This window comes from Passer domesticus, unplaced genomic scaffold (genome assembly GCF_036417665.1).
Source record: "Passer domesticus isolate bPasDom1 unplaced genomic scaffold, bPasDom1.hap1 HAP1_SCAFFOLD_139, whole genome shotgun sequence".
Classification (NCBI taxonomy): Eukaryota; Metazoa; Chordata; class Aves; order Passeriformes; family Passeridae; genus Passer; species Passer domesticus.
This window is the reverse complement of record NW_026989930.1, coordinates 26,491-42,905: the sequence shown is the minus strand read 5'-3', so window position 1 is coordinate 42,905 and position 16,415 is coordinate 26,491. Positions and strand designations below refer to the sequence as shown.

At 52.7% G+C, this 16,415-nt stretch overlaps 1 protein-coding gene across 1 annotated transcript in view; it reads left to right on the top strand.

The window, feature by feature from the left end:
- Positions 1-16,415, top strand: part of POLD1 (DNA polymerase delta 1, catalytic subunit) — a gene marked incomplete at its 5' end in the record, with an annotated part of 45,753 nt that overhangs the window by 6,009 nt on the left and 23,329 nt on the right. The window contains 19 exon segments of the mRNA XM_064406115.1: positions 262-368; positions 370-431; positions 3,036-3,316; positions 4,265-4,296; positions 4,298-4,391; positions 4,576-4,616; positions 5,379-5,400; positions 5,403-5,482; positions 6,427-6,465; positions 6,467-6,499; positions 6,501-6,569; positions 7,863-7,923; positions 7,926-7,972; positions 9,809-9,958; positions 9,960-10,016; positions 11,800-11,865; positions 11,867-11,889; positions 13,267-13,383; positions 14,315-14,428. Coding sequence (XP_064262185.1) covers positions 262-368; positions 370-431; positions 3,036-3,316; positions 4,265-4,296; positions 4,298-4,391; positions 4,576-4,616; positions 5,379-5,400; positions 5,403-5,482; positions 6,427-6,465; positions 6,467-6,499; positions 6,501-6,569; positions 7,863-7,923; positions 7,926-7,972; positions 9,809-9,958; positions 9,960-10,016; positions 11,800-11,865; positions 11,867-11,889; positions 13,267-13,383; positions 14,315-14,428 — 1,495 coding nt within the window.

The following is a 16,415-nucleotide window of genomic DNA, read 5'->3' as shown; positions in this document are numbered from 1 at the left end:
GGATTTTTTGGTGCTAACCCTTTCCTTTTCCCCAAATTTCCATTTTTTGGGTTTTTTTTGGAATATTTTGGGGATTTTTTGGGAGATTTTTGGGGGTTTTTTCGGATCTTTTGGGGGATTTTTTTGGGATCTTTTTGGGGATTTTTTTTTTATTTTTGGGGGATTTTTTTGGGGATTTTTGGATTTTTTTGAGGATTTTTTTTTTGCGGGGGGGATTTTTTGGGGTTTTTTTTTTGCTAACCCTTCCCTTTTCCCCCTCAGGCATTCTGGGCTTCCAGGGGGGTCTGCAGCCCCTCTTTGTGCGGGTCGGGGTCTCCTGCCCCGCCTGGTTCCCCCGCCCGGGCCGCCTCCTGGAGCGGGGGCTGCGCTGGGGGGGGGCTGGGGGTGCACCCCGCGCCCCCCTACGAGGCCAACATCGACTTCGAGATCAGGTAAAAAAAACCCCAAAATCCCCCAAATCATCCTCAAAAAAATCCCCCCGAAAATCCCCCCCAAAAATCCCCAAAAAAATCCCAAAAATTCCGCTTTAAAATGCAAAAAATCTGAATTTTTTAGGATTAAATTTCACCCCCAGAGCATCAAAATCTCAAATCTGGACCCAAAATCCCCAAATTTCAACCCAAAAAATCCCCCCAAAAATTTAGCTTCAAAATGCAAAAAATCTGAATTTTTAGCTTTAAATTTCACCCCCAAAGCATCAAAATCTCAAATCTGGACCCAAAATCCCCAAAATATCCCCCAAAATATCACCAAAAAAATCCCCCCAAAAATCCCCAAAAATTCTGCTTTAAAATGTCAAAAAATTGAATTTTTTTAGGATTAATTTTGAAGCAAAAAGAATCAAAATCTCAAACCTGGACCCAAAATCCCCAAATTTGAGGAGCTCACCCCAAAATATTTCACACCCAAATCCCCAAATTTCACTCCAAAATTCTTCTGAAACCCCAAATTTTTCCTCAAATCCCCCAAATTCCCCCCAATTTTTTTCCTCAAATCCCCCCCAGGCCCCCCAAAAACCCTCCTGAACCCCCAATTTCCCCCCAAATTCCTCCTCAAATCCCCCAAAATTTTCCCCAAATTGCCCCCCAAAGTCCCCCCCTGAACCCCCCAGACCCCAAATCCCCCCCAAATCCCCCAAACCCCCCAAATTCCTCCTCAAATCCCCCCCAAACCCCCAAATTTTTTCCCCAAACCCCCCCCAGGACCCCCAAAACCCCCAAATTTCCCCCAAATTCCACCTCAAATCCCCCCCAAACACCCCATTTTTTTCCTCAAACCCCCCCAAATTCCTCCTCAAATCCCCCCCAGACCCCCCAAAACCCCTCCTGAACCCCCAAATTCCCTCCAAACCCCCCAAAATCCTCCTCAAATCTCCCCCAGACCCCCAAATTCCTCCCCAAAACCCCCCCCTGAAACCCCCAAATCCCCCCAAACCCCCCAAATTCCACCTCAAATCCCCCCCAAACCCCCATTTTTTTTCCTCAAACCCCCCAAATTCCTCCTCAAACCCCCCCAGACCCCCCTGAACACCAAAGTTCCCTCCAAACCCCCCAAAATTCCCCCCCAAAGCCCCCAAATCTTCCTCAAATCCCCCCCAGGCCCCCAAAACCCCTCCTGTATCCCCAAATTTCCCCCCCAAATCTCCCCAGACCCCCCAAAATTCCACCTCAAAACCCCCCCAGACCCCCCAAATTCCTCCTCATATCGCCCCAGACCCCCAAATTCCTCCCCAATCCCCCCAAATTCCTCCTCAAAAACCCCCCTGAAACCCCAAATTCCCCCCAGACCCCCCAAATTCTTCCTGAAACCTCTCAAATTCCCCCTCTGAAGCCCCAAATTTCCCCCCAAAATCCCTCCTGAACACCCCAGTTCCCCCCAGACCCCCCAAATTCCTCCTCAAATCCCCCCCAGAACCCCCAAGTTCCCCCCAAACCCCCCTCAAATTCCACCATCAAAACCCCCCAGACCCCCAAATTTTTTTCCTCAAATCCCCCAAATTCCTCCTCAAATCCCCCCAGACCCCCCAAAATCCTCCTCAAATTTCCCCCAGACCCCCAAATTCCTCCCAAAACCCCTCCTAAACCCCCAAAATCCCCCCAAACCCCCGCAAATTCCTCCTCAAAACCCCCCAGGCCCCCAAATTTTTTCCTCAAATCCCTGCAGACCCCCTCAAATCCCCCCCAAACCCCCCAAATTCCTCCTCAAATCCCCCCCAGGCTCCCCAAAAAACCCCCCTGAACCCCCAAATTCTCCCCAAAACCCCTCCTATACCCCCAAATTCCCACCCAAATTCCCACCCAAACCCCCCAAATTCCACCTCAAAACCCCCCCAGACCCCCCAAAATCCTCCTCAAATCCCCCCCAGACCCCCCAAATTCCCCCCAAAATCCCCCCTGAACCCCTCAAATCCCCCCCAAAACCCCCCAAATTTCCTCCAAACCCCCCCAAAACCCCCCCTGACCCCCAAATTCCCCCCCCACAGGTTCATGGCCGACTCGGGCCCTGGTGGGCTTGCTGCTGGGTGGAGCTGCCCCCGGGGGGCTTCGCTGGAGGGGGGACCCCCAAAACCCCCCGGATTCGCCCCAAAAACGCCCCCGGGGACCCCCAAAAGCCTGCCTGAACCCCCAAATTCTCCCCCAAACTCCCCAAAATCCTCCTCAAATTCCCCCCAGACCCCCAAATTCCTCCCCAAACCCCCTCCTATACCCCCAACCCCCCCCCCAAATCCCCCAAATTCCTCCTCAAATCCTCCCAGACCCCCAAACATTTCCTCAAATCCCTCCCTACCCCCCAAATTCCCCCCCCAAAACCCTTCCTAAACCCCCAAATCCCCCCCAGACCCCCCAAGTTCCCCCCAAACCCCCCAAATGCCACCTCAAAACCCCCCCAAAGCCCCCAAATTCCTCCTCAAACCCTCCAAATTCCCCCCTAAACACTTCCTGTACCCCCAAAATCCCCCTAAAACTCCCCCAGACCCCCAAATTTTTTCCTCAAACCCCCCAAAACCCCCCCTGACCCCCAAATTCCCCCCCCAGGTTCATGGCCGACTCGGGCCTGGTGGGCTGCTGCTGGGTCGGAGCTGCCCCCGGGGGGCTTCCGCTGGAGGGGGGACCCCCCAAAACCCCCCGGATTCACCCCAAAACGCCCCCGGGGACCCCCAGAGCCCCCCCGGGGACCCCCCCCAAGGCCAGCCTGTGCCAGCTGGAGGCCGACGCCGCCTGGGGGGCCCTGCGGGGGCACCCCCCCGAGGGGCCCTGGCTGGGGCTGCCCCCCCTGCGGCTGCTGAGCCTGGACATCGAGTGCGCCGGCAGGAAGGGTACTGGGAGCACTGGGGACCGACTGGGAGGGGATTGGAGGGGGTTAAAGGGGCACTGGGAGGGACTGGGAGGGGATGGGGAGGGGATTGGAATAAACTGGGCGGGACTGGGAGGGGATTGGGGGGGGTTAAAGGGGCACTGGCAGGGACTGGGAGGGGGTTAAAGGGGGACTGGGAGGGGTTAAAGGGGCACTGGGAGGGACTGGGAGGGACTGGGAGGGGATTTGGGGGCACTGGCAGGGACTGGGAGGGGATTGGGAGGGGTTAAAGGGGCACTGGGAGGGACTGGGAGGGGGTTAAAGGGGGACTGGGAGGGGATTGGGAGGGATTAAAGAGGGACTGGGAGCACTGGAGAGGGATTTGGGGGGGACTGGGGGGGACTGGGAGGGATTAAAGGGGGACTGGGAGCACTGGAGCAACTGGGAGGGACTGGGAGAGGGTTAAAGGGGGACTGGGCGTAACTGGGAAGGGATTTGGGCCAGTTTTGGGTTTTTTGGGGTTTTTTTTTGGGGGTCCTGGGCTGGATTTTGGGCGGTTTTGGTTCAATTTTGGGTTGTGCCTTTTGAGCTGCAGTTGCACTGTTTGGCCACCAGGTGTCTCTGCAGTGAAGCGGTTTTGAACACATTTTAGGGCATTTTTGGGGATTTTTGGACTGGTTTTTTGGGTTTTTAGGGGTGCCGGAGCCGATTTTTGGGGTCTTGGATTCTGTTTTGGGGGGATCTTTAGATCAAATTTTGGGTGAGTTCAGGTCAATTTTGGGCACTTTTGGTTCAATTTTTGGTTGTGTCTCTGAGCTGCAGTTGCACTTTTTGGCCACCTGGTGTCGCTGCAGAGAAGATTTTTCTTTGATTTTGGGGCATTTTTGGGGTTTCTGAGGCCGTTTTTGGGGTTTTTTGGGGGTGCCGGAGCCGATTTTTGGGGTGAATTTTGTGGTTTTTGGGGTTTCAGGGGTGTTCCCTGAGCCGCAGCAGGACCCGGTGGATCGCCATCGCGGCCGTGGCGCTGCGGCAGGGCGCGCGCGAGCCCTTCCTCAGGGTGGTGTTCACCCTGCTCAGCTGCGCCCCCGTGCGCGGGGGCCACCGTCAGGAGCTTCGACAGCGAGAAGGACCTGCTCCAGGTGGGGATTTTGGGGTGAAAAACCCCGATTTTGGGGCTTTTTGGGAATTTGGGATGTTCGTGAGGGGTTCCAGGGGGGTTTTGGGGGGATTTGGGATGATTTTGGTGAAGTTTTGGGGGTGGTTTTTGGGGAGGTTTTGGAGGCACGGTCAGGAGCTTCGACAGCGAGAAGGACCTGCTGCAGGTGGGGATTTGGGGTGAAAAATGGGAATTTTGGGGTGAAAAGTGGGGATTTTGGGGTTTTTTGGGAATTTGGGATGTTCGTGAGGGGTTCCAGGGGGGTTTTGGGGGGATTTAGGGGGGGTTTTGGGGAGGTTTTGGGGAGGTTTTGGAGGCACCGTCAGGAGCTTCGACTGCGAGAAGGACCTGCTGCAGGTGGGCTTTTGGGGTGAAAAACGGTGATTTTGGTGTTTTTTTGGAATTTGGGATGTTCAGGAGGGGTCCTAGGTGGGATATAGGGGCGTTTTGGGGTGATTTGGGTGGTTTTGGGGTGGTTTTGGGGAGGTGTTTCGAGTTTTTGGAGGCACCGTCAGGAGCTTCGACTGCGAGAAGGACCTGCTGCAGGTGGGGTTTTGGGGTGAAAAACGGGGATTTTGGGGCTTTTTGGTGTTAAAAAATGGGGATTTTGGGGTAAGATTGAGGCTTTTTTGTTCAAAAATGGAGATTTTGGGTAAAAACCGGAGATTTTAGGCTAAATCTGGGATTTTGGTGTAAAAAAATGGGGATTTTAGGGTAAAATTGAGGGATTTTAGGATAAAATCCAGGGATTTTGGTGCAAAAAATGGGGATTTGGGGGTAAAATCGAGGGATTTTAGGGTAAAAAATGGGGATTTTGGGGTAAAATCCAGGGATTTTGGTGTAAAAAATGGGGATTTTGGGTTTTTTTGGGATTTTGGGGGCTGTGGGGAGGGGTCCCAGGTGAGTGAGGCCCCCTCCCCCTCCCCAGTCGTGGGCGGAGTTCGTTCGGATCGTGACCCCGACGTGGTGACGGGCTACAACATCCACAACTTCGACCTGCCCTACCTGATCCAGAGGGCCCAGGTGCTGCAGGTGAGACACCTGGGACACACCTGAGACACCTGGGACTCACCTGGGAAACCCCAAAAAACCCCAGGGCCCAGGGACCCCCCAAACCCCCCCAACAGCCACAGCTCCCACCTGCCCTACCTGATCCAGAGGGCCCCAGGTGCTGCAGGTGAGACACCTGAGACACACCTGGGGTCACCTGAGACACACCTGGGGTCACCTGAGGGTCACCTGGGGAACCCCCAAAACCCAGGGACCCCCCAAACCCCCCAACATCCACAGCTCCCCACCTGCCCTACCTGATCCAGAGGGCCCAGGTGCTCCAGGTGAGACACCTGAGACACACCTGAGTCACCTGAGGGTCACCTGTGTCACCTGGGAGCCCCCCAAAATCCCCAAAGCCCAGGGACCCCCCAAACCCCCCCAACAGCCACAGCTCCCACCTGCCCTACCCTGATCCAGAGGGCCCGGGTGCTGCAGGTGAGACACCTGAGACACCTGGGACTCACCTGAGACACACCTGAGACACCTGGGAGCCCCCCAAAACCCAGGACCCCCCAACATCCACAGCTCCCACCTGCCCTACCTGATCCAGAGGCCCAGGTGCTCCAGGTGAGACACCTGAGACACACCTGAGTCACACCTGAGTCACCTGAGACACACCTGGGACTCACCTGGGGTCACCTGAGGGTAACCTGGGAACCCCCAGGTGTCCCCAGACCCCTCCCCAGGTGTATCCCTGACTTACCCTGTCCCTCACCTGTGCCCCCAGGTGTGTCCCAGGTGCCCCTCACCTGTCCCTCCTGTGTCTCACCTGTCCCCCCAGGTGTCCCCAGCCCGTCACCTGTGTCTCACGTGTCCCTCACCTGTCTCACCTGTCTCACCTGTCCCCAGGTGTCGTCGTTCCCGTACCTGGGCCAGTCTGGGGGGTTCCCCCAGCCCCTCACCTGTCCCTCACCTGTCCCCAGGTGTCGTCGTTCCCGTACCTGGGCCGCGTGCGGGGGGTCCCCGTCCCAGGTGAAGGACTCGGCGTTCCAGAGCCCGCCAGCTCGGCCGGCGCGAGGGCAAGGTGGTGAACACACCTGGGAGGGTGACCCTGGACATGCTGCAGGTGAGGGGACACACCTGGGCACACCTGAGTGAGGTTAAAACACACCTGGGACACACCTGGGCACACCCTGGGGGAGGGCAAGGTGGTGAGCACACCTGGGAGGGTGACCCTGGACATGCTGCAGGTGAGGGGACACACCTGGGCACACCTGGGGGAGGGCAAGGTGGTGAACACACCTGGGAGGGTGACCCTGGACATGCTGCAGGTGAGGGACACACCTGGGACACACCTGGGCACACCTGAGACACACCTGGGCACACCTGGGACACACCTGGGGGAGGGCAAGGTGGTGAGCACACCTGGGAGGGTGACCCTGGACATGCTGCAGGTGAGGGGACACACCTGGGCACACCTGAGTGAGGTTAAAACACACCTGGGACACACCTGGGACACACCTGGGGGGGGTTTAAAACACACCTGGGCACACCTGGGGGAGGGCAAGGTGGTGAACACACCTGGGAGGGTGACCCTGGACATGCTGCAGGTGAGGGACACACCTGGGCACACCTGGGACACACCTGGGGCACACCTGGGACACACCTGGGAAGGGTTTGGGCACACCTGGGAGGAGTTTGGGGTGATTTGGGGATGGTTTTGGGATTCCCTCAGGTAAATTTGGGGTTCCCCAGGTGAATTTCGGGGCTCCCCAGTGAAATTTGGGGTTCCCCAGGTGAATTTTGAGGTCCCCAGGTGAAATTTGGGATCCCCAGGTAAATTTGGAGTCCCCAGGTAAATTTTGGGTTTCCTCAGGTAAATTTTGGATCCTCCAGGTGAATTTTGGGATCCCCCAGCTAAATTTTGAGTCCCCAGGTGAATTTTGGGGTCCCCCAGGTAAATTTTGGGCTCCCCAGGTATTATTTGGGCTTCCCCAGGTGGATTTTGGGCTCCCCAGGTGAATTTTGGGGTTCCCCAGGTGAATTTCGGGGTCCCCCAGGTAATTTTGGGGTTCCCCAGGTAAATTTGGGTTCCCCAGGTGAATTTTGGGGTTCCCCAGGTAAATTTGGGGTTCCCCAGGTGAATTTTGGGCTCCCCAGGTGAATTTCGGGGCTCTCCAGGTGAGTTTTGGGGTGTTCTGGGCTCCCCAGGTGAGTTTGGACTCACCTTTGGGGGTGTCCCAGCACCATTTTTGCCCATTCCAGGTCAATTTTTGGGATTTTTTTGGGCAGACTATGGGGTTTTATCAGGAATTTGTGCTCCCCAGGTAAACTTGGGGTTCCCCAGGTGAATTTGGGGTTCCCCAGGTGAATTTTGGGGTTCCCCAGGTGAGTTTTTGGGGTGTTCTGGGCTCCCCAGGTGCTGCTGAGGGAGCACAAGCTGCGCTCGTACTCGCTGAACGCCGTCAGCGCGCACTTCTGCACGAGCAGAAGGAGGACGTGCCCCACGGCATCATCACCGAGCTGCAGGTGTGGCCCCAAAATGTCCCCAAAATGTCCCCAAGTGTCACCTGGCTCACCTGGGCCACCTGGAGTTACAGGGTGTGCCACAAAATGGCACAAAATGGCTCAAAATTGGCTTTAAATGGCCCAAAAATGGCGCCGGTGTCCCTCACGGCATCATCACCGAGCTGCAGGTGTGGCCCCAAAAGTGTCCCCAAAATGTCCCCAAGTGTCACCTGGGCCACCAGGAGTTACAGGTGTGCCACAAAATGGCACAAAATGGTCCCAAAATGGCCCAAAATTGGCTTTAAATGGCCCAAAATGGCGCCTGTGTCCCTCACGGCATCATCACCGAGCTGCAGGTGTGGCCCCAAAAGTGTCCCCAAATGTCCCCAAGTGTCACCTGGGCCACCAGGAGTTACAGGTGTGCCACAAAATGGCACAAAATGGTCCCAAAATGGCTCTAAATGGCCCAAAATGGCGCCTGTGTCCCTCATGACATCATCACTGAGCTGCAGGTGTGGCCCCAAAATGTCCCCAAGTGTCACCTGGGCCACCTGGAGTTACAGGTGTGCCACCAAACGGCCCCAAAATGGCTCGAAATTGGCTTTAAATGGCCCAAAATGGCCCCACGGCATCATCACCGAGCTGCACGTGTGTCCCCAAAAATGTCCCCAAAAGTGTCCCCAAATGTCACCTGGGCCACCTGGAGTTACAGGTATGCCACCAAATGGTCCCAAAATGGCACAAAATGAGCCCAAAATGGCTCAAAAATGGTCCCCAAAATGGCCACAAACAGCCTCAAAATGGCCCCTGACCCCCTGACCACTGTCCCCAATGTCCCCATTGTCCCTAAGGGTGTCCCAGCCCCACTCACCCCTGTCTCCAATGTCCCTAACATGTCCCTAAGGGTATCCCAGCCCCACTCATCTCTGTCCCCAATGTCCCTAACATGTCCCTAAGGGTGTCCCCATGTCCCTAAGGCTGTCCCAGCCCCACTCACCATTCTCCCCAATGTCCCTAAGGGTGTCCCACTGTCCCTAATGGTGTCCCTAATGTCCCCATGTCCCTAAGGGTGTCCCAGCCCCACTCACTGCTGTCCCCAGGTGTCCCTAATGGTGTCCCCAACGGCGTCCCAGGCCCACCTACCTCTGTCACTGCTGTCCCTAGTGTCCCTAATGGTGTCCCAGCCCCACTCACCTCTGTTCCCAATGTCCCTAACGCTGTCCCAAATGTCCCTAAGGCTGTCCCTGATGTCCCTAATGGTGTCCCCAGCGGTATCCCGGCCCCGCTGACCACTGTCCCCAATGTCCCCAATATCCCTAGGGGTGTCTCAGCCTGCCTCACCACTGTGCCCAATGTCCCCATGTCCCTAAGGTGTCCTCATCGGTGTCCCAGCCCTGCTCACCCCCTGTCCTCAGTGTCCCTAAGGCCATCCCCAATGTCCCCAGCGGTGTCCCAGCCCCACTCACCGCTGTCCCCAATGTCCCCAATGGTGTCCCAGCCCCACTGACCCCTGTCCCCAGTGTCCCTAAGGCTCTCCCCTATGTCCCCAGTGGTGTCCCAGCCCTGCTCACCCCTGTCCCCGCTGTCTCTAAGGCTGTCCCCATGTCCCTAAGGGCGTCCCACCCCTGATCACCCCTGTCCCCGCTGTCCCTAAGGCTGTCCCCAATGTCCCTAAGCGTGTCCCACCCCTGATCACCCCTGTCCCCGCTGTCCCTAAGGCTGTCCCCAATGTCCCTAAGGGTGTCCCACCCCTGATCACCCCTGTCCCCCAATGTCCCTAAGGCTGTCCCCAAATGTCCCTAAGGCTGTCCCCAATGTCCCCAGCCCCGCTCACCCCTGTCCCCGCCGTCCCCTCAGAACGGCGACGCGCAGACGCGGCGCCGCCTGGCGCTGTACTGCCTGAAGGACGCCGTGCTGCCGCTGCGGCTGCTCGAGCGCCTGATGACGCTGGTGACGCTGGTGGAGATGGCGCGGGTGACGGCCGTGCCCCTCAGCTACCTGCTCACTCCGCGGCCAGCAGGTCAAGGTGGTGGCGCAGCTCCTGCGGCAGGGTGACGGTGGGGACGTGGCGGGTTCGGGGGGTGAGGGGGATTGGGGACGTTGAGGGGGTGTTGGGGGTGGGAAGTGTGAGGGGAAATGGTGGTGAGTGTGAGGGGAAAATGGAGGGAAATGTGAGGGGGAAATGGTGGGAAATATGAGGAAAATGGTGGTGAGTGTGAGGGGAAAATGGTGGTGAATGTGAGGGGAAAATGGAGGGAAATGTGAGGGGGAAATGGAGGGAAACATGAGGGGAAAATGGTGGGAAATATGAAGCGAAAAATGGAGGGAAATATGGTGGGAAATGTGAGGGGGAAATGGCGGTGAACGTGAGGGGAAAATGGAGGGAAATGTGAGGGGAAAATGGTGGTGAATGTGAGGGGAAAATGGTGGGAAGTGTGAGGGGAAAATGGGGGGAAGTGTGAGGGGAAAATGGTGGGAAATGTGAGGGGAAAATGGCGGTGAGTGTGAGGGGAAAATGATGCCGAATGTGAGGGGAAAATGGTGGGAAAAGTGAGGTGAAAAGGCAGAGAAATGTGAGGGGAAAATGGAGGGAAATGTGAGGGGAAAATGGAGGGGAAATGTGAGGGGGGAAAAGGCGGGAAATGTGAGGGGAAAATGGTGGGAAAAGTGAGGGGAAAAGAGAAATGTGAGGGGAAAATGGCGGTGAGTGTGAGGGGAAGATGGAGGGAAATGTGAGGGGGGAAAGTGCGGGGAAAAGAGAGAAATGTGAGGGACAAAAGGGGTGAGAAATGTGAGGGGGAAATGGAGGGAAACGTGAGGGAAAAAGAGAGAAATGTGAGGCGAAAAAGGAGAGAAATGTGAGGCGAGAAAGGGAGGAAAAAGATAGGGGAAAAGGGAGAGAAATGTGAGGGGGAAATGGAGGGAACGTGAGGAAAAAGGGTGGGAAATGTAAGGGGAAAAGAGTGGAAATGTGAGGGGAAAATGAGGCGAAGGTGAGGGGAAAATGGTGGTGACCATGAGGGGAAAATGGAGGGAAATGTGAGAGGAAAAAGGAGAGAAATGTGAGGGAAAATGGAGGGAAATGTGAGGGGAAAATGGTGGGAAATGTGAAGCGAAAATGGTGGGAAATGTGAGGGGAAAAAGAGCAGAAATGTGAGGGGGAAATGGAGGGAAATCTGAGGGGAAAAAGGAGAAAATGTGAGGGGAGAAAGGGAGGAAATGTGAGGGGAAAAAGGCAGGAACCTGAGGGGAAAAGGGTGGAAAATGAGGGGAAAATGGTGGGAAACGTGAGGGGGGAAAGGGCGGGAAACGTGAGGGGAGAAAATGGCTGACAGCAACAGAGCTGCAGGTGAGGGGATTTGGGGACATTTGAGGACACTGAGGGGGATTTGGGAACCATTGGGGACACCTGGGGCTGTTTTGGGGTGGAATTTTGGGAAGGTATTTCAGGGATTTTTGGAGATTTGGGTGTTTTTAAAATAGGATTTTTGGGTATTTTGGAGGGGATTTTTTGGATTTTTGGGGGTTTTTTTTTGGAAGGTTTTTTAGGGATTTTTTAGGGGATTTTTTGGGGATTTTGAGGGATTTTTGAATAGGGATTTTTTTTGGGGGGTGGGGGGAAGGATTTTTAAGGGGATTTTTTGGGGATTTTTGGGGATTTGAATTTTCTTTTTTTAATGGGATTTTTGGGGTTTTGGGGGAAGGATTTTAGGGATTTTTAAAGGTATTTTTTGAGGATTTCGTTTTTTTTTTTAATGGAGATTTTTATGGGTTTTCAGGGGCATGCTTTCTGGGATTTTTTGGGGGGTGAATTTGGGACATTTTGGGGTGTTTTTTTGCCCTCCCAGGCCATGCAGGAGGATTTGCTGCTGCCGGTGGTGAAGTCGGAAGGGGGAGAGGATTTCGAGGGGGCCAACGGTGATCGAGCCCCTCAAGGGGTGAGTGGGGGTCACAAAAAACCCCAAAAATTCCCCAAATCCCCCTCTAAAACCCCTCCAAAAAAAACCACTGAAAAATTCCCTCATGCTCCCTGAAAAAAAAACTCTCAAAACCACCCAATAAACCCCCAAAAAAACCCTAAAAAACCCTTCAAAACCACCCAAAACAAACCTCCCAATGATTCTGAAGAAAACCCAAAAAACGCCCCAAAACTCTCAAGAAAACCCAAAAAAAACCCCCAAAAACTCAAGAAAATTTAAAAAAAAACCCAAAAACTCTGAATAAAACCCAAAAAAAAACCCCCAAAAACTCAGAATAAAACCCAAAAAACCCCCAAATCTTCTTCCTCAGGTACTATTATGTCCCCATGCCACTTGGGCTTCTCCTCTTTGTACTCGTGGGGGGCACAAAAAACCCCAAAAATTCCCCAAATCCTTCTCAAAAAAAAACCTGCAAAACCACTAAGCAAATGCTGAAAAAAACCACCCAAAAAACCCCTCAAAAATACAAAAAACCCACTCAAAAAATCCCCCAAAAACCCACTAAAAAAATTCAAAACCCCTAAAATTTTTTAATAAAAAATTTTAAAAATCCTGAAAAAAAACCCCAAAAATTCCCCCAAAACCTTCTCAAAAAAAAACCTTCAAACCACTGAGCTAACCCTAAAAAAAAAAAACCAAAGAACCCTCAAAAATATAAAAAAACCCTCTCAAAAAATCCCCAAAAAACCCCAAAAATCCCTCAAAAAATCCACTAAAAAAATTAAAACTTCTTAATTTTTTTTTTAATAAAAAAATATAAAAAATCCTGAAAAAAACCCCAAAAATTCGCAAAAAACCTGAAAAAATCCCCTAAAAATTCCTGGAAAAAACCCAAAAATTTCTGAAAAAATCCCAAAAAACCCCAAAATCCCCAAATTTTGTGCCAGGTACTACGACGTGCCCATCGCCACCCTGGAAAAAATTTCTGGAAAAAACCCCAAAAAAATCTGAAAAATTCCAAAAAACACCAAAACACCCAAAAAACCCCAAAATTTCCCAAATCCTTCTCAATCCTTTTTTTTGCTTCTCAAAAAAAAAACCTTCAAAACCACTAAGCAAATACTGAAAAAAACCACCCAAAAACCCCTCAAAAATATTAAATAAAACCTCAAAAAATCCCAAAAAACCCCTAAAAATCCCCCAAAAAATCCACTAAAAAAAAATTAAATCCCCTAAAAAATTTTTATAAAAAACTGTAAAAAAACTTAAAAAAAACCCAAAAAATTCTGAAAAAAACCCCAAAAAACCCTAAAAGTTTCTGGAAAAAACCCAAAAAAATCTGAAAAATCCCAAAAATCCCCAAAAAACCCCAAAATCCCCAAATTTTGTGCCCAGGTACTACGACGTGCCCATCGCCACGCTGGATTTCTCCTCTCTGTACCCGTCGATCATGATCGCCCACAACCTGTGCTACACCACCCTGCTGCCCCCGGGGGGCCCCCAGAAATTCGGGTTTGTACTGGTTTGGACTGGTTTATACTGGTCTGACTGGTTTTTACTGGTTTATACTGGTTTGGATTGGTTTGGGACTGGTTTGGGACTGGTTTGAGACTGGTTTGTACTGGGAGCTCTCCATTCTCTGTACCTGTGCTACACCACCCTGCTGCCCCCGGGGGGCCCCCAGAAATTCGGGTTTGTACTGGTTTGGACTGGTTTATACTGGTTTGGGACTGGTTTGGGACTGGTTTGGGACTGGTTTGAGACTGGTTTATACTGGGAGTTTTCCATTCTCTGTACCTGTGCTACACCACCCTGCTGCCCCCGGGGGGCCCCCAGAAATTCGGGTTTGTACTGGTTTGGACTGGTTTGTACTGGTTTGTACTGGTTTGGATTGGTTTGGTACTGGTTTGGTACTGGTTTATACTGGTTTGTACTGGGAGCTCTCCATTCTCTGTACCTGTGCTACACCACCCTGCTGCCCCCGGGGGGCCCCCAGAAATTCGGGTTTGTACTGGTTTGGACTGGTTTAAACTGGTTTTTACTGGTTTGTACTGGTTTGGATTGGTTTGGGACTGGTTTGGGACTGGTTTGAGACTGGTTTATACTGGGAGCTCTCCATTCTCTGTACCTGTGCTACACCACCCTGCTGCCCCCGGGGGGCCCCCAGAAATTCGGGTTTGTACTGGTTTGGACTGGTTTTTACTGGTTTATACTGGTTTATACTGGTTTGTACTGGTTTATACTGGTTTGTACTGGTCTCCCTGCAGGCTGGGCCCCGAGGATTTCATCCGCACCCCCACGGGGCAGCTGGGTCCATACTGGTCCATACTGGTTTCCATTAGTTTATATTGGTTTATACGGGTTTATACTGGTCCGTACTGGTTTGTACTGGTTTATACTGGTTTATACTGGTTTAAACTGGTTTGTACTGGTTTCTCTGCAGGCTGGGCCCCGAGGATTTCATCCGCACCCCCACGGGGCAGCTGTTTGTGACCCCCCGGGTGCGCAGGGGCGTCCTGCCCCGCGTCCTGGAGGGGCTGCTGGCCGCCAGGAGCAGGTGACTTTTGGGGAAAAATTGGGGGATTTTGGGGAATTTGGGGAGAATTTGGGGGATTTTGGGGAAGTTTGGGGGAGAATTCAAGGGGATTTGGGGAAATTTGGGGAATTCTGGGGGATTTTGGGGAGAATTTGGGGGATTTTGGGGAAGTTTGGGGGAGAATTCAAGGGGACTTGGGGAAATTTGGGGGAATTTGGGGGTTTTGGGGAGAATTTGGGGGATTTTGGGGAAGTTTGGGGAGAATTCAAGGGGATTTGGGGGGATTTAGGGGAATTTGGGAGAGAATTCAAGGGAATTTTGGGGAAATTTGGGAAATTTTGGGGAATTTGGGAGGAATTTGGGGGAATTTGGGGAGAATTCAAGGGGATTTGGGAACTTTTGGGGAATTTAGGGAGGATTTAGAGGAAATTTGGGGGATTTTGGGTGGAAAATTTGGGGGATCTTGGGGAAATTCGGGGGGATTTGGGGGAATTCAGGAGGATTTTAGGGAAATTTGGGGGGATTTGGAGAAATTTGGGGGGATTTTGGGTGGAAAATTTGGGGGATTTTGGGGAAGTTTGGGGAGATTTTTGTGGGGATTTCTGAGGCTCACCTGTGCCCAGGTGAGCTCACCTGCGGGTCCTGGCAGGGTAAAATGGAAATTTGGGTGAATTTTTGACCATTTCTGTGGAGATTTTTGTGATTTCTGTGGAGATTTCTGTGATTTCTGTGGGGATTCTTGCCCAGGTGTGCTCACCTGTGCCCAGGTGCGCTCACCTGCGGGTCCCGGCAGGGTAAAGTGGGAAATTTGAGTGAATTTTTGACCATTTCCATGGGAATTTTTGACCATTTCCATGGGAATTTTTGTGATTTTTGTGGAAATTTTGTGGATTCCTGTGGGGATTTCTGCCCAGGTGTGCTCACCTGCGCCCAGGTGCGCTCACCTGTGGGTCCTGGCAGGGTAAAGGCAGCACAGGACCCAAAATGGGAATTTGGGTGAATTTTTGACCATTTCTGTGGGGATTTTTGTGGAAATTTTGTGGATTCCTGTAGGGATTCTTGCCCAGGTGCACTCACCTGTGCCCAGGTGAGCTCACCTGCGGGTCCTGGCAGGGTAAAATGGGAAATTTGAGTGAATTTTTGACCACTTCCAGGGGAATTTTTGACCATTTCCATGGGAATTTTAGTGATTTGTGTGGAAATTTTGGGGATTCCTGTGGGGATTCTTGCCCAGGTGCGTTCACCTGTGCCCAGGTGCGCTCACCTGCAGGTCCTGGCAGGTAATGGCAGCACAGGACCCAAAATGGGAATTTTTGTGAAATTTTCACCATTTCTGTGGGGATTTCTGTGGAAATTTTTGTGATTTCTGTGGGAATTTTTGCCCAGGTGTGCTCACCTGTGCCCAGGTGTGCTCACCTGCAGGTCCTGGCAGGGTAACGGCAGCACAGGACCCAAAATGGGAATTTTTGTGAAATTTTCACCATTTCTGTGGGGATTTTTGTGGAAATTTTGGGGATTCCTGTGGGGATTCTTGCCCAGGTGTGCTCACCTGCGCCCAGGTGCGCTCACCTGCGGGTCCTGGCAGGGTAAAATGGGAAATTTGAGTGAATTTTTGACCATTTCCATGGGAATTTTTGACCATTTTTGTGGAGATTTTTGTGATTTCCATGGGGATTTCTGCCCAGGTGTGCTCACCTGTGCCCAGGTACGCTCACCTGCGGGTCCTGGCAGGTAACGGCAGCACAGGACCCAAAATGGGAATTTTTGTGACATTTTCACCATTTCTGTGGGGATTATTGTGGAAATTTTGGGGATTCCTGTGGGGATTCTTGCCCAGGTGCGCTCACCTGTGCCCAGGTGCGCTCACCTGCGGGTCCTGGCAGGTAACGGCAGCACAGGACCCAAAATGGGAATTTTTGTGAAATTTTCACCATTTCTGTGGGGATTTCTGTGGAAATTTTTGTGATTTCTGTGGGAATTTTTGCCCAGGTGTGCTCACCTGTGCCCA